The sequence below is a fragment of the Nicotiana tabacum genome, chromosome 22 (genome assembly GCF_000715075.1).
Source record: "Nicotiana tabacum cultivar K326 chromosome 22, ASM71507v2, whole genome shotgun sequence".
NCBI lineage: Eukaryota > Viridiplantae > Streptophyta > Magnoliopsida > Solanales > Solanaceae > Nicotiana > Nicotiana tabacum.
The window spans coordinates 96,783,855-96,806,149 of NC_134101.1; the positions used below are offsets into that span (position 1 = coordinate 96,783,855).

Below are 22,295 nucleotides of genomic sequence, written 5' to 3' on the forward strand. Positions count from 1 at the left end.
GTTCCCACAAGACTTTGGTAACCTTAAGTTTGGGAGTGAAATTTTCCATCATAGCTAGAAGATCTTTCCATTTGTGAGGTACCATGTCCATCCTAGGCTTTCTCACTTTCACCAATGCCTGGAGATTTGATGAAACTTGGTAAATCACCCTGCTAGTTGTCACAGCATCACCATACTTCATACTATTTCTTCTTTTCCAGAGTTCCCATACTACGCATGAGGGGAGTGCTTGCATTACTGGTTTTAGCCTTAAGCACACATTTGCAGTCCAACATTTTGTGATTGCTTGGTGCAAAGTAAGTCCCTCCACAACTATTCCTGCCCTCGATAGAAAATACTTCCAAGTTGTCTTTGCAGATTCTGATCTAAAAAACAAATGCTGAAGAGATTCCTCATCAGGCTGTACACAACACCAACATTTTGATGGCATGCAGTAGCCTACTTTTTTCAAGAAATCATCTAAAGGTAACTTTGCTTTCCACACTTTCCACATGAAAAATGCTATTTTAAAAGGTAGTCCCTTTACCCAAATCATCCTATAAGCTGTTCTTGGTTCGTCTCTTCTTCTCGTATAATCCCATGCTGACTTAACACTGAAATATCCTCTTGTTTCCAGCATCCAACAAGGCACGTCACGAACCTGCTGAGATGAAGGAGGTTTGATTTTCTCCAGAATGTGTACTGCTAAGTCTTCAGGAAGCAATTCAAATAGCCTGTCCACATCCCACTCACCATCTAAGGTAACCTCATGTACATTTTGTACTGTTTCATCAATCCCAAAGTCCTAAGGAACCAAAAAATATAGTGCCTCAAGACCTGTCCAGTTTTCAAACCAAAAAAGTGAGGATCCCCTTTTCGTTTGCCAAAAGATTTGATTTTCAATCAGATCTCTACATTCCAGCATTTTTCTCCATATGTGAGACCCCCTTTTCCATGGAACAACTACTGAATTCATTTTCTTACAGTATTTCTGACATACGAAAGAGCTCCATAGGCTTGGTTTTGTTATGAAATTCCACCACAACTTGCTGAATAATGCCTTTGCTATATCATGCATTGACCTGAAACCTATTCCTCCTTCCTCCACAGGCAAGCATAAGGTGTTTCATGAAGCCCAATGCCTACTAGTTCCTCCTACAGAGCTGCTCCAGAAAAACTGAGCAAACAATTTGTGCAACCTATTTATCACATATTTTGGAGGGTTAACAGCTGATAGTAGATGCATAGGCATGCTTTGCAGTACATTGTATATGAGAACTGCCCTGCCCCTACTGATAATAACTTGCCCTGCCATGATTGCATTTTGTCCATTACCTTAGTAATTAGGGGATGATAGTATTCCAGCTTTCTCCTTGCATAAAAAATAGGACAACCTAGGTATATGATAGGAAATTCATTCCTATGAATGCCCGTGATCCTTTCCACCTTGCTGACCACTTCCATGTTTGTTAAATGATGTAGGTACACAGCTGATTTGGTCTTGTTAACAAGCTGCCCAGATGCAACTTCATATGCCTTCAGCACTTGCATAATCAGCAGCAGAGATGTTTCATCTGAGGATGAGAAAATAATCATGTCATCTGCATACGCCATGATTGATCTTTGGACTCCACTTTGGCATCCCAAATCCACAAAAATACAGGTTAGTATGTAGTGCATTGAGACCCCTAGATAATGCTTCTGCTGCCAATATAAACAAAGTTGGAGATACAGGGTCACCTTGTTTTACTCCCCTTGAGGACTTAAAGAACCCATGAGCTTGACCATTGATTAGAATAGAATACCAATTGTTTGAAACTAATCCAAAGACAATCCCGATCAACCTTTCTATGAATCCCATCTTTCTCAGTACTTTGGTTAGGAATAGCCAAGATAATCTATCATATGCTTTGGTCATATCTAGCTTCAGGATGACATTAGGTCCAGCCTTAGTTCTAAGCCTAATGTCAGTCACTATCTCCTGAGTTAGAAGGATGTTTTCTACTATATTCCTTCCCTTAACAAAACCTGCCTGTTCCTCCAATATCAGACTTGGGAGAAATTTCACTAGCCTTTCATGTACCACCCTTGATATAACCTTATTTGAAAAATTACTGAGGCTTATTGGTCTTAAATCAGAAAAAGTGGTAACTTCTTTTTTCTTTGGTAGCAGAACTAGGTTTGTATGTGTTACACACTTGGGTAGCTCATGACCATTGAAAAAGCCCTTACCATGTCGTACAGGTCATACCATATTAAGTCCCAACAAGATTGATAGAATTTTCCTGTCATACCATCTGGCCCCCAGCACTATCACCATTAAGTCCAAGTACTGCCACTTTAACCTCCTCTTTTGTTGGCTGCTTAATCAATTCTGCATTCTGCTCAGTGTTAATCAGATTAGGAACATGCTCTACGATATCAAATGGTGACTAGTTGGGTAATAATAGATTGTGGTTTTTTTTAATAAAATATAAAAGTTTGGGGTAATTTTTGAAATTGTTAGAAAATCAAATAGTGATATTTTGGGCCAAAAACATGTCTAGAGCTAGTTTTGGGATTTAGACATTTTGTTTTCAAAATCTACCAAAACATGGATAAAATCTATAAACAAACATGTTTTGCCAAAACAAATTTGGGAAAAACTTTGCAAAATCTAAAGCCAAACGGGGGCTAAGACTACCAAGAACAAGTGGTAGCCATGTCTAGACAATGGGTACATCTTCAATGCCAGCTCCCGTCATGTACAACAACATCAACTCCAAGATCTTCACGGGTGTAGAAGTGTAGAATGAATACAATCGATCCCATATAATCAATAAGTATCATAACTTCGGTGAGGTAATAGAAGCAAGAATTATAAATGATACTCACCAGTCACATGTATAAGTTAAAAAATTTCCAAGAAGCATAGAACAAATATATGATCAAATCAAGAAAACACAGATAAAACCACCTTAGTGCTTACAATTCCTTTTAAAATATTTTGCTCAGTTAGCAATCCAGCATATAAAGAAGATATGCAAGTAAATCAGGTAAACAGTCATGGAAATTGCAATCAAAGATGAAATGCGAGGTTATCAGACTGTTGCGATGCGCAACATGATCCAAATAACAATAACCCAATAAGGCCTATTTCGGCATGCAACCCGATCCAAAAAATAATAACCAGCTCTCCCAGATCTCACATAAACCAGAAACTCGTCGGTTTCTCACAATCCTCGTGTACACCATAAATAGGGAAACATGAGAGGGTGACCCTAGAGGGATGGATCTGTATCCACATGTTGCATATACAACTCACATGCTAATAATATCAACCGCATGGATAACTCACGTGCTGCACGGATAACTCATGTGCTATAATATTAATATCTGGATTCGTACGGACAACTCACGTGCTATATTATCAGTATCTAGATATGCACGGATAACTCACGTGCTGCACGGACAACTCACATGCTAATAATATAATAACCGCACGACCAACTCATGCGCTAATAGTCACAATCCTTCCGGTCCAACACAATCCGCCCGATGTGATCACATGCATCCAGTCCAAATCATATCACAAAGAAGCAAATACACAAGAACACATGTATATGATGAATGAACATCAAATTTCATGCTCTTGGACTAGTATAATGACATGCTAAAGTGTAGGCATGTGCAAAGTGTGCTATCATAGCCCAAATCGACCCGGTCGTGATGGCGCCTATCGTGAAACTAGGCCAGTCGACACAACTCCCGAATTAACCATTTAATCAATAACAAACATTTTCAAGTCTTTAATTGATCAGATGTTTCATAATGTAAGTCTAAATGAACAGTGCAAAAATAATACACAAGCCCGACATCGAGGTGTCACAAGTCACGAGCATCTACTAAGGTCTGAATACAATGAGAAAATATATTAAAAGCAATCTAAGGAAGACAAGAAGGAGAAGAGCAGGGCTGCGAACGTCGGACAGCTACCTTGCTAACTCCGATGACTCTGCCACTGAGCAATCAACACCCGCTACCGGGTTCAGAAATACCTGAATCTGCACACAAGATGCTGGGAGTAATGTGATTATGCCAACTCAATAAGTAATAAAAGTAAATGAAAGCTGAGTAGTAAGAAAAGACGTAAGCCATGTCATAATGCTACAGCAAATGCTGTACATTCCAAAACAAAACAGATATCATTTTCTTCGTAAATCAAGCTCAGTTTCAGTAAACCTTCTAAAACAACCTTCAATCATTTCAAACGAGTGATAAAATAGTAAGTAAAAATGATAGAAGACGTAAACAACCCCTCGGGCAAAATATGTACCATAAACCGCCCCCAGACATAATATCAATAGAACCAGCCCCTCGGGCGACCTCACAATCACTTGTAATCAGCCCCTTGGGCTACATCATATCACTCATAATGGGTACTCACGCTCACTAGGGGTGTACAGACTCCGGGAGGGGCTCCTTACAGCCCAAGCGCAATATCAAGCCATCTCGTGGCATAATCAATATATCACTCACTCAGGGTACGCGCGCTCACTGGGGGTGTACAGACTCCGGGAGGGGCCCCTTACGGCACAATCGCAATAACAAGCCATCTCGTGGAATAATCAAACAGGCCCTCGGCCTCAAGCCACCGAGTGGCGTAACAAATCAGTCCTCGACCTCATAATTATGAATCAGTAACAACCTGCTGCGACGCGTAACTCGATCCCATAGTATCCTCAGAACACAGGACCTCGACCTCACTTAGTCCGAAATCTGATAAAAATCACAAAACTGGAAAACCCATTCGCTTACGAGTCTACCCATATCAGATTCACCAAAATCCGACATCAAATGGCCATCCAAATCCCCAAAATCAACTCTCTAAACCTTCCTCCATTTTCCCAATTTTCACCTCAAATTCCCAAATTAAATGATAAGAATCAAGACATAATCATGAGATTTAACCAAAATTTAGTGAAGAACACTTACCCGTATCAATCCTCTGAAAATCCCTTCAAAAATTGCCTCAATCCGAGCTCCATAGCTCTAAAAATGCAAAAATGGCCGAAATTCTCGAAATAGAGCACTTTATAATCTGTGTAGGCATTTACCCTATGCTATCGCGGATAAACTAATGCGATAGTGAAGAACAAAATTTTGCATCCCTTTTTTTACCCTATGCGATCACGGCCATTCCCCCGATCGCGTAAAACAAATTTTTCCAACAAACTTCTCCAACTCTTTTGGATAGCCTCTAGTATAATGGTCATAACCTTTCTTACAAAACTCCAAATTACAATTGGTCTAACTTTCTGAAAACTAGACGTCAAGGGCTACAACTTTTATTTTTGGATCATCTTCACTTTCCTTATAGATTGTGAGATATAAACTTCCAATGTCGGGTCAGTGCAACAGAGATTTTACACTATGCGATTGCGGGAGGACTTACGCGATCGCATTTCTCTATGCTAACGCGGTCGGATCTATGCTAACGCACTATACACCCCTGAAGCCAAAAACCAACAACTAGAAATGGCCCGAAACCTCCCAGAAAATCACCCAACGCTCTCGGGACCTCAACCAAACATGCCAACACATCTCATAACATCATTCAAACTTGTTCCAACCTTCGGAAAGCTCAAAACAATATCAACACATCGAATCACCCTCAGATTCAAGCCTAAGAATTCCAAAACTTCTAAATTCTGAATTCGATCAAAAAGTCTATCAAACCTCATTCGAATGACCTAAAAGTTTGCACACACGTCACAAGTGACACAACGGACCTACTCCAATTTTCGGAATTCCATTCCGACCCCGATATCAAAATTTCCACTGCTGACCAGAAAATGCCAAATTTCCAATTTCACCAATTCAAGCCTAAATCTACCACAGACCTCCAAAATATGTTCCAGATGCGCTCCCAAGTCCAAAATCACCTAACGGAGCTAACCAAATCATAAAATCCAAATCCGAGATCGAATACTAAAAAGTCAAAACTTGGTCAAACCTTTCACATTTTTAAGCTTCAAACTGAGAACCGTTCTTTCAAATTCATTCCGATTACCCTGTAAACCAAAACCGGTGATTTACATAGGTCATAATACATCACACGGGGCTAGTCAGGCCCAAGAACTGGCTAGCGAAGTGCCAAAGCTCAAAACGATCGGTCGGGTCGTTACATCCTCCCCCACTTAAACATACGTTCGTTCTCGAATGTGCCCAGAGTTGTTCCAAAAACCATCAAATCACTGTGTAACCTTACCATGCACATACTCGGGGGTGATCCCATGTCACCCTATCTCATATAGGTCCGATAACACAATGTAACTGAAATTTTACAATCCAACCTAGCCCATAAACCTTAGAACCACATTTCCACTTCTAAAATCATCTACAAGATCAGAATCTCACATCTATACTCTGAATAAGCCCGAAGAAGATGTAACAAACCATACTCGTGGACTCAAATGCCATTACATGATATACCACATAACTTCAACACTCGTAGCGGTAACTTCTAATCACAGTAGTTGCCCAAAATAACCGAATACCGATAATACCTCTTATCAAATAAAGCCTCATTCCAACACTTCCGTATACTGTCAAAGATAACTGAAAAATGCAATAAGTCATAACTATTCCTCAGATCAACCATTCATGAAGCCACTTCTCCTTTGGCAAGGGCCATAGTAAATTTCTGAGCTGAACCTCGATATTATCCTTCCAACATGCTGAAATCGAATCTGTTTGTATTCATTCTAGATCCCAACGATCTCATCTAATCTAACACAACTACTCTGGTGACATGACACATAAATACAATATAAAGCCTCAACTCGTGCAGTCCGCGCACCAATAAGCAACAATCCGAACGTACTCAAATCATGAAAATGACTCAAATGAGAGAGCTGTACCGCAAGCTCATCCGTACCAACACACACAATGCTAAGAACCCGTCACACATTGTAGAAACAAAACACACGAATCTAACTCGAAGGGTCATACCTCCACATAACTTCTCTTTAATGCGTGACCCTATCCAAACATTGGTCCACATGAAACACCTCAAGTCACTATGCTCAAAATCGACAACCACACGCAATTTGATGTCTAGAACTAAAGCAAATCATCATAACCATGGTGAAGCAGTTGACATAACATTACACTAACTCGAAAGGACACAATCGATACGCCATCCGCCGAGCAATACCCAATACTCTTCCCGCTCGAATTCCACTGAGAAACCCTAATAAAACCGCACCACATGTGCCAATAACCAGCAAATCCCAATGCCTCGCAACACAGAAAGGTAACTCATAGATCTCCCCAGATCACTAATAGGCTCAATAACAATTGAATCAACACATCCCTCAACAATACAACTTGGAGTCAACCAAACCTACCTGATGTAGAACACACATCCATATTGGCCTACCAATGAACCCTTTATCAAGGAGTTCCTGAAGCTGCTCCTTCAATTCCTTTAACTCCACTGGTGCCATATGATACGGTGCCCGGCACCAAATCAGTACCGAAATCAACAACCCTGTCCGGCAACATGCCCGGCAGCAGGAAACACATATGAAAAAAATCTCTCACCACTAGAACTAAATCAATAGTAGAAGTCTCTGCACTGACATCTATCATGAAGGACACATAATAAAGACAATCCCTTCCCAACCATCTGCTGGGTCATCAAAACTGAAATCACCTTACTGGGAACATAACCCGTCGAACCTCGCCACCTAATCCGTGGCATCCCCGGCATGGCCAATACCGCCGCCTTAGCACAACAGTCCAGAATAACACGACACGAAGACAACCAGTCCATACCCAATATCACACCAAAATCTAGCATACTAAGCAACAAGGATCCACCCGGGTCTCCAAACCTCCAATAGTTACCACACAAGACCAATATACGTGGTCCACAATCACGACCTAACTTGTTTATAAGGACTCCCAGTCTCCAAATCCTTACAGCACGTGAATAACCATATCCGATCCCAACTCCACCGTCCGAATATACAACACAACTCCAATACCCAATCATTCCACGAGAGGTACTCCTATAATTCTTCTGTGCCACCAAGCAAACTCGAATATCGGCAGTTGATCCAACAAGAGAGTGACGCAATACTAATGATGTATCCTCAACTCAAACACATCGCCCTTTCTAAAATGTATGCCCTCATCAAGTCACACCAATCAGTGATCTCATTATTGACGAGACCAATGTGCATAGGATTTTTCTGCTCGTACACAGTCAAATTCTAGTTTAGTTTATGATATCGTCCCACAGTGATTGGTTAATCTATGCTACAGACTTTTAATATTTTTACTACTATTTGAGAGAACCAAATTGATGAAAGGTGAGTTTTAAAACTTGTTAATTAATTAAAGCAAAGCAAACAATTTCTGAAAGATTTATAATGTAAAAAGAGTTGGGAATCGTTGAATTCACTTGATAATATAATTACAATAAAATCTCAATTTCTACATGTATTTCTCTAAAGAATACTTGCTTATTGCTAATACAATTATATTTGCTCACTAAGAAAAAGTCAATTAATAGCACTCCGCTAGGTTATGCAATTAATTGAGTTAAAACTAGTAACGATCGAAGCGAAATATTTTCTTGCTTGAATTGTGCTAAAAGGTAGTAAAAACTTTGTGAGAATATTTTTACTAAAATCAGTAATCTTGACTACAACAATTCCTCTGTGAGAATTAAAACTAAGACAAACAAGATTGTAGATTTGAAATAAGAGTGTTACAAAAAATTATTCTCACTCTACTATTTTATTCACTGGTTATTATATATTAGTTTTGCTCCATGAGAATTACAAAATTAATATAAGAATAACTTAAATAAAATATATAGAAGTGATAATAATGATTAGATAGAAACCATTATTTCAGCACAATATGAATTATACAATGAAAATTTCAAGCCAAGGATGTATTAAAACTGAAATAATATTAAAAAAAATATATCAAGCTTCATCAACTATCCCAGCAAAAGAGATTACTCCATTATGGAGTATTTAAATCTCACAACAAAAAGGAATTCTAGAATATTTCCAGTATTCTTAGAAAATCCAAAAACTAATAAGAAGAAAATAGAATAGTTAAAGAAGGAAGTTAAGGCCAAAGTTCAGATAAAAGTAGTTCTCCTCGTTCTTCCCGATGACAAATTGCATTCTCTTTATAGATAAATCTTGCAAGCATTAAATGATTAGACGTGACCAAGGAATGAGTTTGGATGTGTCTGAGGAGGGAGCTTGGACACGTCTGAAGAGTGAGCTTGGATGTGTCCGAGGAGTGAGCTTGGATATGTCTGAAGATATGAGCTTGGATGTGTCTGAAGATATGAACTTGGACATGTCCAAGATAGAAGCTTGGATGTGTCTGAACTTCAATTATAGGCTTCCGTTTCCCATCTCAATTCTTGTGCTTGCCATAACAGACTTTCATCGAGCATTTTGTCTTTTCCTTCTATTATTTCTATTCTTTTTTTTTCTGCAAAAATGGTTAGAAAGAGGCAAAATACTAAATATAAATTTAAGTATATTATTTAAAGTAAAATGTTAATAATATATAATAAGAAATATTTTATATTCATCAAATTCTCCCATGCTTGAACCATTGCTCGTCCTCGAGGAGAATAAATTTATTAGTAATTATTGTTTCTTGTAAAGTAGAAAATTGAGAATATAAAAATTTACATAAAGTTCAATGCTAATAACGTTTTCAAGTTCACCAAATCTTTACCTTGTTTCTGCTTCTGCTTTTATTTAGCAAAAGAAATTTTGCAGCTCGTATTCATAATGAACCTTTTGGGATTGATAACTTTATGATCACAACTCTTGAGTTTCTCAAATTTTTCCATAAGCTTGCCCTTCTTGTCAGTCTCCACTAATATACGATCAATATTGATTTCTAAAATCTTCTTAGGACATTTTTGGTTTTGTAATATTTGGCTTAATGCTGGTAAGGGTAAAGGATATATTTATAGTGACTTGATCTTTCCAGCTTTATCATAAAAGTTAATTATTTTGTCAACCACAAATTTATTTCTCAAGCATATATACATTTTTTTTGTATTTTTGTATGGGACATTCATATATACATGAAGCACAGTTTTTTAGAATGCCCAGTTTTTTCATTTGTTTTCTTCATAGTTCTCCATCCCTTGCTTTGATAACCATTTCTACTCAACTATAGATAGCTTGGAAAGAATAAGAATATTATTTTTGTATTCTTTCTTAATTTTTTTTCATGATGGTATAACAACAAAATTGAAGGCTCAAATTTGGGTGCTAAAAGGATATATATGTACACTTTGTTTTTCTTTCGGAATAAAAAGGTTAAAAAAAAAGTTAAACAAAGAAAGCCTAATTTTAAAAAAAATCAATGTTTTCTGAAATTTCGCCTCGATAAACATTTCGGGCAAGTTCTAGCTAAATTATATTGATTCTACCTGTTTGTGATCATAATGCTTCTCAATTTCAACAATTGCTCATATTTGGAGATACTCATCCTTTGCCTTCATAAAACAAAAATCACAAACTTGGAAGTTATATGGCATAAATGAAAAAAATTATGTTCAACGGTATGTAAAATTTTATCTTAACACTTTAAAACCATACAAGAGCAATACTTACGAATAAAGGATGATTAAACTAAAGAAAATTAGTTATGCATAGATAAATATATTAGAAAATCCTTATATATATATATTTAGATTAAAAATATATACAAATAAATAAAATAAAATCTTTTTGACTTTTAAATTTACAATCACATAAGAAAGCTTGAAAGAAACTATGACCACACATGTTCTATGTGTAATAGACTGAACTAATTTAACAATTTAACAGGCATAAAGTGCTGGTTATGAATATAAACTAGAAAATTTACCTGTGCCAACATTCAAATTGAATTATTAAATGGCTAACCAACCAGTTACTTAGGCATACCGATTACCATAGAGTTACTCCTATGTAGGTGACACAGTTTTTGTAGAGACCTTCATAAGATGTTCCGGTTGTACAATAACCTGGATATTGACCAGATTAATTGGTTAAGCATTTAATTACCCAAATCTGTATCGGACTTATGAGGTTCCATTGCTTCAACCTCAATGGCTACGGGTAGGGTATCATAGTTCTGAGTTTAACGTCGTTAGCTCAACTTATTAATTTTGAAATTCATCAGTCTATCAAAGTGACCGACGGATTTTGCTCAAAATGTCCTCCAAAGTACATTTTTAGCCTGTATCCATTCACCTTAAACTTGTCTCCTCCATTATTTTGCTGAATTTCAATTGTACCATATGGAGTTACATCTGTAACATTGTAAGGACCTGTCCACCTCGATTTCAACTTTACTGGGAATAACCTGAGTCAACTATTGTAAAGAAGTACCTGATCTCCCACTTGAAAACTTTTCTGTCGGATCAAATTGTTATGCCAGATTTTTGTTTTTTCTTTGACAATTCTTGCATTTTCATAAGCTACTAATCTCAGTTCTTCCAACTCATTAAACTGAAAAAATCTATTTTTACCAGTAGAGGCTAATTCAATGTTTAGTGCTTTTAGTGCCCAAAAAGCTTTGTGTTCTAATTCAACTGGCAAATGACAAGCTTTCCCAAAGACATCTATATGGGGATGTTCCAATTGGCGTTTTAAATGCCGTTCGGTATGCCCATAATACATCATCTAATTTTAAAGCCCAGTCTTTTCTTGAGATTCCAACCGTTTTTTCGAGAATTCTTTTTAACTCACGGTTTGAAACTTCAACTTGCCCTTGAGTTTGAGCATGATATGGTGTTCCTATTTTATGAGTCACACCATATTTTGTCAGCAAAGTAGAAAATTGTCTTTTCATAAAATGAGTCCCTTGGTCACTAATGATGACTCGTGGTGTGCCAAATCTGGTAAAAATATTTTTTTTTGAGAAAATTGCACATAGTTCGAGCATCATTTTTCCTTGTGGGGATGGCTTCAACCCACCTTGATACATAATCCACGGCCACAAGGATATATTCAAAAGAATGAGAAGAAGGAAAAGGACCCATGAAATCTATTCCCCAAACATCAAATATTTCACATACCTGTATTGATTGTAATGGCATCTCATCTCTCTTAGTGATGTTAGCTGTTCTCTGACACCTGTCACATTGTGCAACATATGCTCGGGCATCTTTAAAGAGAGTCGGCCAGAAAAATCAGGCTTCCAAAACTCTAAAGGGTGTTCGATTTGCCATATAATGTCCTCCAATTGCTCCATCATGATAGTGATATAAAATTTTGCTCATCTCATCTTCAAGCACACATCTTCTAATGATATTATCTGCGCAATTTTTAAATAAGTAAGGTTCATTGCACAAATAATACTTTGCATCAGATATAAGCTTTTTTCTTTGCTGGTAAGAGAGATCTTGGGGTTTCCACTTTCCAACCAAGTAGTTTGTAATATCTGCAAACAAGGGTGGTTGAGTCACAGTTGAGTTAACTGAGAAAATGTGTTCATTAGGAAATTCTTCCTTTATTTCGCTAAACTCAAGGGGGGGATTTTCTAATCTAGACAAATGGTCAGCTACTTGATTTTCTGTTCCCTTTTTGTCTTTTATCTCAAGGTCAAATTCTTGTAGAAGTAAAATCCATCTTAACAATTTAGGTCGAGCATCTTTCTTTGCTTAAAGGTATTTAAAGCTGCATGATCAGTAAAAATAATAACCTTGGTTCCTATCAAATAAGATCGAAACTTATCAAAAGAAAATACTACTGCTAGTAACTCTTTTTCTGTTGTGCATAATTTAGTTGAGCCTCACTCATTGTTCTACTAGCATAGTAAATGGGACGAAAGTTCTTATCCTTTCTCTGGCCTAAAACAGCTCCAACTGCTATATCACTAGCATCACACATGACCTCAAAAGTTTGATTCCAGTCTGGGGACACAACTATAAGGGCGGTTGATAACTTTTCCTTAAGGGTCTCAAATGCTTTCAAACAATCACCTAAAAAATCAAACTTAATATCTTTCATCAAAAGGTTAGTCAACAATTTTGAAATCATTGAAAAGTCTTTTATGAACCGTCTGTAAAAACCTTCATGACCTAGAAAGCTTCTGATGCCTTTAATAGTTGTGGGAGGGGGTAATCCTGCTATGAGATCAATTTTAGCCTTATAAACTTCTATCCCTTTAGCAATGATTTTATGTCCTAAAACAATTCCCTCAGTAACCATAAAATGATATTTTTCCCAATTAAGAATCAAGTTTGTCTCTTCACAACTCTTAAGAACTAAGCTCATGTAATGAAGACAATCCTCAAATGTTTTTCCAAAGAGTGTAAAATCATCCATAAAAATTTCAAGAAATATTTCAGTCCTGTTAGAAGAAATTCTTGACATGCAACGCTGAAATGTAGCAGGGGCGTTGCATAGACCAAATGGCATTCTCCTATAGGCATATATTCTATGAGGACATGTGAAAGTTGTTTTGTCCTGATCTTCAGGTGCAATTGGTATTTGGTTGTACCCTAAATAACCATCAAGAAAACAGTAAAAATCATATCCTGCAATTTTTTCCAACATTTGATCAATAAATGGTAAAGGAAAATGATCTTTTCTAGTAGCATCATTGAGACGTCTGTAATCAATACAGACTCTCCATCATGTGATGGTCCTGGTAGGTATGAGTTCATTAATTTCATTTTTATAACATTTATACCTCCTTTCTTTGGTACTACCTGAACTGGGCTTACCCAAGGGCTGTCTGAAATGGGATAGATAACACTGCTGCCAAAAGCTTTATGATCTCTTTTTTTACTACTGCCTGCATTGCTGGATTCAATCTCCTTTAAGGCTGGACTATTGGCCTGTAGCTATCCTCCATAAGGATTCTATGCGTACAAACAACTGGATTAATCCCTTTGATATCTTCTATAGTCCATCCTAAGGCTCCTTTGTGTGCTTTCAACACTTCAATCAATTTTTCTTCTTGTCCCGCAGTCAGAGAAGATGAAATAATTACTGGAAATAATTCTTTCTCAAGGTAAACATATTTTAAATGAGATGGGAGAACTTTGAGTTCAATTTTTGGTTGAACTTGTTCTGGTTGGATCTCCTCATCTTCAGAATCTTTTTCTAGTATTTCGGCTTCTCTTCTGATGATAGGATCATCATCTTGTGTTGTGCTAGATTTGGCCAAACATATTTCCATTGAGCCTGGAATTAATTGATCATCTTTGAATTCATCTGTAAGATAATTAAGCATGTCAATCAAAAAACACGACGAGGACGTCTCATCTCGTGAAAATCTTAATATCTTTTGCATATAAAAATCACTCTTTCTTCATCAACTCTAAAAATTAGTTGTCCTTGATGGACATATATGATTGCTCTACCTGTGGCAAGAAATGGTCTACCCAAAATGATTGGTTCATCGGGATATTCCTTCATTTCAAGTACTATAAAATCTATAGGGAAAACAAACTTATCTACCCTTACGAGCATATTTTCAATTATTCCCTTAGGTTTCTTATTACTTTGATCTGCAAACTGAAGATAAACACCTATGTCTTTCATTTCACCAAGATTCAATTTTATAAAGATAGAAAATGGCATCAAATTTATTGAAGCTCTAGAATCACAGAGAGCTTTTTCAAAATATACTCCTCCCAAAGTGCATGAAATTGTAAAACTATCTGGGTCACCAAGATTTTGTGGTAGCTTATTTTGAAGTATAACACTGCATTTTTCAGTAAGCATTACCACAGAAACTTCGTCCAATTTTCTTTTGTTTGACAAAATTTCTTTTAAAAATTTGGCATATGAAGGCATTTGCAACAAAGCATCAGTGAACGGAATATTGATGTGAATCTGTTTTAAAATATCCAAATATTTTGCAAATTGACTATCAAGCTTTTCTCTTTTCATTTTTTGTGGAAAGGGAATTGTCACAGGGAGAGGAGTTAATTTTTCAATATTTTTTTCTTCTTTTTTCTTGACTTCTTTCTTTTCAGATGGTTTAGTGGGTATTTCAACATTCTTACCGTTGTTTACCTGTTGTTATGATTAGTCTGCATAGGGTTCATCAAGCTCCTTACCTAACCGTAAGGTGATGGCCTTAAGATGCTCTTTTTGATTTTTCTCTGTATTGCTTGGTAAGGGACCCTGAATCTTTTCTGAAACAAGAGCTGCTAATTGGCTCAACTGTATTTCCAGATTTTTGAGGGATAAATTTTGGCTCTCCATCTTTTCATCAGTGACCTTAATGTACTTATACAAAAGATCATCAAGACTTGAATGAGCTTGTTGAGGTCTTTGCTGATATAGAGTTGCTTGCTGATAAGGTCTGAAGTTTTATTGACCATGGTTTGGATTCTGGTATCCGGGAGGACCCTGTATTTGTTGCTTCTGGAAGCTTTGAGAGTTCTCTGCACCATTTGGATTGCTCCATTAAAATCCTGGATGCTTTTGTGCCATTGGACTCCCAAAAGGGTACTGTTTATAACCGACATAATGTACATATTCATCATTATGATTGTTTGCTTGACATTTATGGTTCAGATGGTTTCCTCCACACATGTCACAAGCTTTAGATTGACTTGGTTGTTGTGTATTCACCTTAAAAGTTTCAAACTTTGTGCCAAAGAAACAATTTGCTGCGTTAGTGTATTTAAAGCATCAACCTGATTTACCGTAGCAGCCTTCTTGATTATTACACGCTCAGATGGTCATTGGATGGCATTCTAAGAAATCTCATTCAACAATCGCAATGCTTCCTGTATGGTTTTTCCCATTACAGAACCTCCTGCAGCTGCATCAATCACATTTCTAGAAGAGGATTTTAACCCGTGATAAAAATATACAACTGCATATGTTCAGGAATGTCATGGTGTGGGCATTTTCTTAACATTGCTTTTAATCTTTCCCAAGCTTGATAAACTGACTCAGTGTTAGTCTGCAAGAAATTAGAGATGTCTTGTCTTAACTTTGTGGTTTTAGCAGGGGAAAAATATTTGTTTAAAAATTTCCAAGTCATTTGATCCCATGTGGTGATGGAACCTTGTGGCAAACTTCGCAACCAAGTTTTGGCATCTCTTTTTAAAGAGAAATGAAATAGCCTTAACTTGATAGCTTCAGGAGGTACTCCATTATACTTAGTTGTTTCAACAAGTTCCAAAAAGTCAATTAAATGACTGTGTGGATCTTCACTTGTGTCTCCATTGAAGATGCAAGACTGTTGAATCGCTTGAATCAGGCCAGTCCTGATTTAAAAGTTGTTGGCTGCCACTGGAGGTTTTCTGACCCTAGATTCGCAATTGAAGCGGTCAGGTCTAACATAATCCCTTAGGATTCTGTTTGCTGGCCTTGGTGCTACTTCATCAAACTAATCCTCCACATGGGCTGGTAGTTGAATGTCTTCTACTTCTTGATTCTCCGTACCTTCACGAGCTATACTTTGAGAAGATATTGTTTGTCCTTTCCTGCACAATCGAAAAGATTTTTCAATTTTTGGATCGTAACTAGCCAACTTTTTTGAAGAAGAGCGGGTCATAAACTACCTAAAATTTTAAAGAGAAGAAAAATAATAATAAAGTAACACTAATTTCTAAAGCATTACTAAAAATAACTAAAGAGATTTTCAAAAATAACAAAAATAGTTAGAAAAAAGGTACGATAATATATATTAAGTATAAGTAAAGATAGTACTAGTAATAATAGTAATTAAAAATAAAGTTAGAATAGTATCTGTAGATAAACGTACTAGTAATATTTTACTAAATATACTTAAGGAAAACTAATGAAAGAAGTAGTAGGTAGAAGTACTTAACTCAGTAGATAGTGAGAATACTGACAGAAATAATAATAATAATAATAATAATAATAATAATAATAATAATAATAATAATATTAATAGTAACAAGAATTATACAAAGATAATTATAACAAAATATTTAATATGAAGTAGATGTATGCCAATCCCTGGCAACAGTGCCAAAAATATGACGAGACCAATGTGCATAGGATTTTTCTACTCGTACTCAGTCAAATTCTAGTATAGTTTATGATATTGTCCCACAGAGATTGGTTAATCTAGGCTACAGACTTTTAATATTTTTACTACTATTTGAGAGAACCAAATTGATGAAAGGTGAGTTTTAAAACTTGTTAATTAATTAAAGCAAAACAAATAATTTCTGAAAGATTTATAATGTAAAAAGAGATGGGAATCGTTGAATTCACTTGATAATACAATTACAATAAAATCTCAATTTCTACATGTATTTCTCTAAAGAATAATTTCTTATTGCTAATAGAATTATATTTGCTCATTAAGAAAAAGTCAATTGATAGCACTCCGTGAGGTTATGCAATTAATTGAGTTAAAACTAGTGACGATCGAAGCGAAATATTTTCTTGCTTGAATTGTGCTAAAAGGTAGTAAAAACTTCGTGAGAATATTTTTACTAAAAATAAGTAATCTTGCCTACAACAATTCCTCTGTGAGAATTAAAACTAAGACAAACAAGATTGTAGATTTGAAATAAGAGTGTTACAAAAAATTATTCTCACTCTACTATTTTATTTATTGGTTATTATATATTAATTTTGCTCCATGAGAATTACAAAATTAATATAAGAATAACTTAAATAAAATATATAGAAGTGATAATAATGATTAGATAGAAACCATTATTTCAGCACAGTATGAATTATACAATGAAAATTTCAAGCCAAGGATGTATTAAAACTGAAATAATATTAAAAAAATATATATCAAGCTTCATCAACTATCCCAGCAAAAGAGATTACTCCATTATGGAGTATTTAAATCTCACAACAAAAAGGAATTCTAGAATATTTCCAGTATTTTTAGAAAATCCAAAAACTAATAAGAAAAAAATATAATAGTTAAAGAAGGAAGTTAAGGCCAAAGTTCAGATAAAAGTAGTTCTCCTCCTTCTACCCGATGCCAAATTGCATTCTCTTTATAGATAAATCTTGCAAGTATTAAATGATTAGACGTGTCCAAAGAATGAGTTTGGATGTGTTTGAGGAGTGAGCTTGGACACGTCTGAAGAGTGAGCTTGGATGTGTCCGATGAGTGAACTTGGATGTGTCTGAAGACATGAGCTTGGAGGTGTCTGAAGACATGAGCTTGGACACGTCTAAGATAGAAGCTTGGATGTGTCTGAACTTCAATTATAGGCTTCCGTTTCCCATCTTAATTCTTGTACTTGCCATAGCAGACTTTCATCGAGCATTTTGTCTTTTCCTTATGTGATTTTTTTTAGTCTTTTTTTTCTGCAAAAATAGTTAGAAAGAGGCAAAATACTAAGTATAAATTTAAGTATATTATTTAAAGTAAAATATTAATAATATATAATAAGTAAATATTTTATATTCATCATTTATCTAAAAGAAAATCACTATACATTCCACGCTCCTCATTCTCGTAGAAAATATAAATCTTTAACCGTGGTAGAAACCATCAAGAACTCTCCAAATTTTATTTGCACAAAACTAAACCGTCAGGACCGAATCCTTCTAACTCAACCAAGATACGAAGGCCACTAAAACCCAAGAGCATTGTCATGAAACACTTGTAGAAACTCATTACCTCGTAAGCATCCAAAGAACTAGTGATATCCTTACCATGCCGATTCTGCCTACTACCAAGCTATCCCATCTATCCAATTTCCTTCTGATTTACCTTCAACTTGATACTTCTTCTCGCTATAACACCACAATCCTCGACCTAGACTCGCCACACGAGACCCAAGCATAAAACCACACCGTCCTACAGTTCATAAGCCGCTGACTACTCTCTCAAATATCCCCAAAAGCACCACATTCGAAATATATTCCCTGAAGAGACTTCCTGCGAATCTAAAGCTATTACTTTCACCTTCCTGATACTGATGTGTAGAATCCATAATGATATTGAAATACCACGAGTCTTGACACCCTCCAATGCAAACCTCAGTTTCTAGCCAAATATACAACCTGAAAATCTCCAATTATTACATGTAAAATCTTGAACCCATTAGAACCATTCTCGAGAGTCATCCACTCTACTCAACTGTAATTAGACCGATCAAATGGACCGGATGACCTGTGCTCCGTTAGCACTCCGACACCGCAGAATGTAACCTTACCTTAATGCAACCAAGCAACTTCCTGTTTTATGCACCGCACATCCTTTACCAATAACAACTCAAGTCATTCCGTGATTCTCATACGCCCATAAAGCATAACATAACCTTTATTGAAATTTCCTTTACTCGAGCCATCCTCGGTCTCAACCTCCGTAAGCATAACTGATTCACCAGTACGCCTCAAACTAGAACCAACATAGCATATAACCGTGCAATCGACTAATCAATAGCAGACTCCCCCACTTGGCTCAAAGCCATAGATCAAAACACACAATAACTCATAATGCATATACTCTAATGCTGCCTTAATACCATAGTGATATTAAACTCAATCCTTCATAAGCTCGTGCAACATAGACCACTTAGTACTTCAAATTATCTGCAAATCTCGCATTCACCCTCGTAATAGTCAAGCACACTCTCTTAAGCGACCCAAATTCAAATTTCAACACATATATTTCACTGGTAAAAGAGGTCTTCCGACAAACAACATAAGGATCACACAAACTTCAGAACACTCCACACGAGATAACCCACCTACTTCGCCTCAAACTAACTTCTCTTTATACCCTTCCACCGTCACAAACATTACGCACTCACTTAATCTTCTTGAGTCTGAACTCATATCACAACGTGAAATCTACTTCACTTCCCAACTAGGCAACATGAAAAGATCCTCCAACACACCCATAACTCGGGGCTATACATCAAATCACGATGGAAATCAAGGACCAAAAAGTTCTTGCTACCCTAAAGAAGACCCTTCTCATCTTATTCAATTCATATGAATACATCTCGCAGTTACATCACACTCATCACGTAACTATCCAGTCATCACATCCCTTAATAAGGACACTATCGAACATATAAATCCAGAAACACGCGCTCGCGCAATCAACAACTCAGGGATCAAGCTATAAGCAAGGCCCGACCTCAAGTCCTCCAAACTGGCCCAACATCAACACACAGAGATCACATCTCGCCCCTCGATCAGGGAATCACAAGCCGTCGACGCACAACCAATATCATGCGCTCATGCGCGCATACGAACGCATGGAAAGAATTCAAAGAGTTACATTTTATGCTGAATCAAGGATGCACAATAAGAATTCAAGAATTTGAAGTTTTTCCTAAAGGTTCTGCAGCCTCCCGAGGATAAGTACAGACGTCTCCGTACCAATCCACGAGACTCTACTAAACCTACTCATGACTAGTAAGACCTATGTAACCTAGGCTCTGATACCAACTTGTCACGACCTTAAAACTAAGCCGGTCGTGATGGCACCTATCGTGAAACTAGGTTAGCCGACAAAACTTCCGAATTAACCATTTAAGCAATAACAATCATTTTAAGCCTTTAATTAATTAGATGTTTCATAATGTAAGTCTAAATGAACAGTGCAGAAATAATACACAAGCCCGACATCGGGGTGTCACAAGGCACGGGCATCTACTAAGGTCTGAATACAATGAAGAGTCTGAAAATATACTAAAAACAATCTAAGGAAGATAAGAGGGAGAAGAGCAGGGCTGCAAACGTCAGGCAGCTACCTTGCTAACTCCGATGACTCTACCACAGAGCAATCAACACCCGCTACCGAGTTCAGAAATACCTGAATCTGCACATAAGGTGTAGGGAGTAATGTGAGTACGACAACTCAGTAAGTAATAAAAGCTAAGCAGTAAGAAAACTTGTAAGCCACGTCATAACGCTACAGCAAATGCAGTACATTCTAAAACAGTACAAAAATCATTTTCTTCATAAATCAAGCTCGATTTTAGTAAAACCTTTTAAAACAACCTTCAATAGTTTCAAACGAGTGATAAAATAGTGAGTTAAAATGATAGAAAACGTAAACAGCCCCTGGGGCAAAACCTGTACCATAAACTGCCCCTCGGGCATAATATCAACAGAACCAGCCCCTCGGGCGACCTCACAATCACTCGTAATCAGCCCCTCATGAATAACATGAATCAAGAACCGCCCCTCGGGCAAAACATGGATCAAGAAAAGCCCCTCGAGCAACAATATGAAACAATAACAACCCCTCGAGCTACATCATATCACTCACACTAGGTACCTACACTCACTAGAGGTGTACAGACTCCGGGAGGGGCTTCTTATAGCCCAAGCGCAATATCAAGCCATCTCATGGCATAATAAATATATCACTCACTCAGGGTACCCGCGCTCACTAGGGGTGTACATACTTTGAGAGGGGCCCCTTACAGCCCAAGTGCAATAACAAGCCATCTTGGGGAATAATCAAACAGGCACTCGGTCTCATAACAAGACACTGCGTGGTATAACAAATCAGGCCCTCTGCCTCATAACTATGAATTAGTAACAACCTGCTACGACACGCAGCCCGATTCCATAGTATCCTCACAACACAGGGTCTCGGCCTCATTCAGTCAAAAATCTCTCAATCCACTTGGGCAACAGTAAAACATGATGCTCAGCCCAAAATATCATTCAAAATATCAAAACGGAGTAAATATGGTTGAGTCATAAAAACAGTAGAATACAACATGACTGAGTACAAATAAGAAGTCAAAACAGTGAGGAATAGCAGTAAAAAGATCATAAGGTCCAAAACAGTTGGCACGAGGCCCAAATATAGTATTTATCCCAAAACATGGTAATAATTTCCAAAACACAATGATATCAAACAAGTTTTAATCAAATACGCGACTTAACAGTCTTATGGTATGGACCAAGTCACAATCCCCAACGGTACACGACCCCACGCTCGTCAATCAGCGTGTGCGTCACGTCAAAATAGCACAACGATATGAAATCCGGGGTTTCATACCATCAGGACAGACATTTACAATCATTACTTACCTCAATCCGGTCCAAACTCTGGCCCGCGATGCCTTTGCCTCTCGACTCGACCTCCGAATGCTCCAAATCTAGCCAAAAGAAGATTCACACCATCAAAATATGATAAGGGAACAAAGCCCACTCTAAAATATCCAATTTATACCAAAAATCCCAAAATTGGCCAAACCCGGCCCCAAGGCCCACATCTTGGAATCCGATAAAAATCACAAAACTGGAAAACCCATTCTATCACGATTTTGCCCATATCAAATTCACCAAAATCCAACATCAAATGACCATCCAAATCCCCAAAATCAACTCTCCAAA

The 22,295-nt window shown here is 37.0% G+C and overlaps 1 protein-coding gene and 1 non-coding gene across 2 annotated transcripts; one reads left to right on the plus strand and one right to left on the minus strand.

The window, feature by feature from the left end:
• Window positions 1-11,183: 11,183 nt before the first annotated feature.
• On the minus strand, window positions 11,184-14,912 carry LOC142175985 (uncharacterized). Its single transcript, XM_075243004.1, has 9 exons — window positions 14,381-14,912; window positions 14,083-14,231; window positions 13,705-13,858; window positions 13,265-13,549; window positions 12,770-12,991; window positions 12,369-12,669; window positions 12,086-12,143; window positions 11,397-11,516; window positions 11,184-11,285 (listed from the first exon to the last, which is right to left on the minus strand). The coding sequence occupies exons 1-9, from the start codon at window positions 14,910-14,912 to the stop codon at window positions 11,184-11,186; spliced, it is 1,923 nt and encodes a 640-aa protein (XP_075099105.1).
• A 953-nt stretch (window positions 14,913-15,865) lies between these two features.
• Window positions 15,866-15,972, plus strand: LOC142176949 (small nucleolar RNA R71). Its single transcript, XR_012705743.1, has one exon. It is a non-coding gene; the product is annotated as a small nucleolar RNA R71 (small nucleolar RNA).
• The last annotated feature ends 6,323 nt before the right edge of the window (window positions 15,973-22,295 follow it).

Bases quoted from the DNA above. Each gene is read 5' to 3' on its own strand.
- LOC142175985 (XM_075243004.1), bottom strand. From the start codon at position 14,912: ATGAAAAGAGAAAAGCTTGATAGTCAATTTGCAAAATATTTGGATATT. The intron at 13,550-13,704 runs GTATAAATGTTA...AAAAAATTGCAG, and splicing joins GGTAGTACCAAAGAAAGGAG to GATATGATTTTTACTGTTTT. The intron at 11,517-12,085 runs GTATGTGAAATA...AGATTTTTTCAG, and splicing joins TGCCATTACAATCAATACAG to TTTAATGAGTTGGAAGAACT.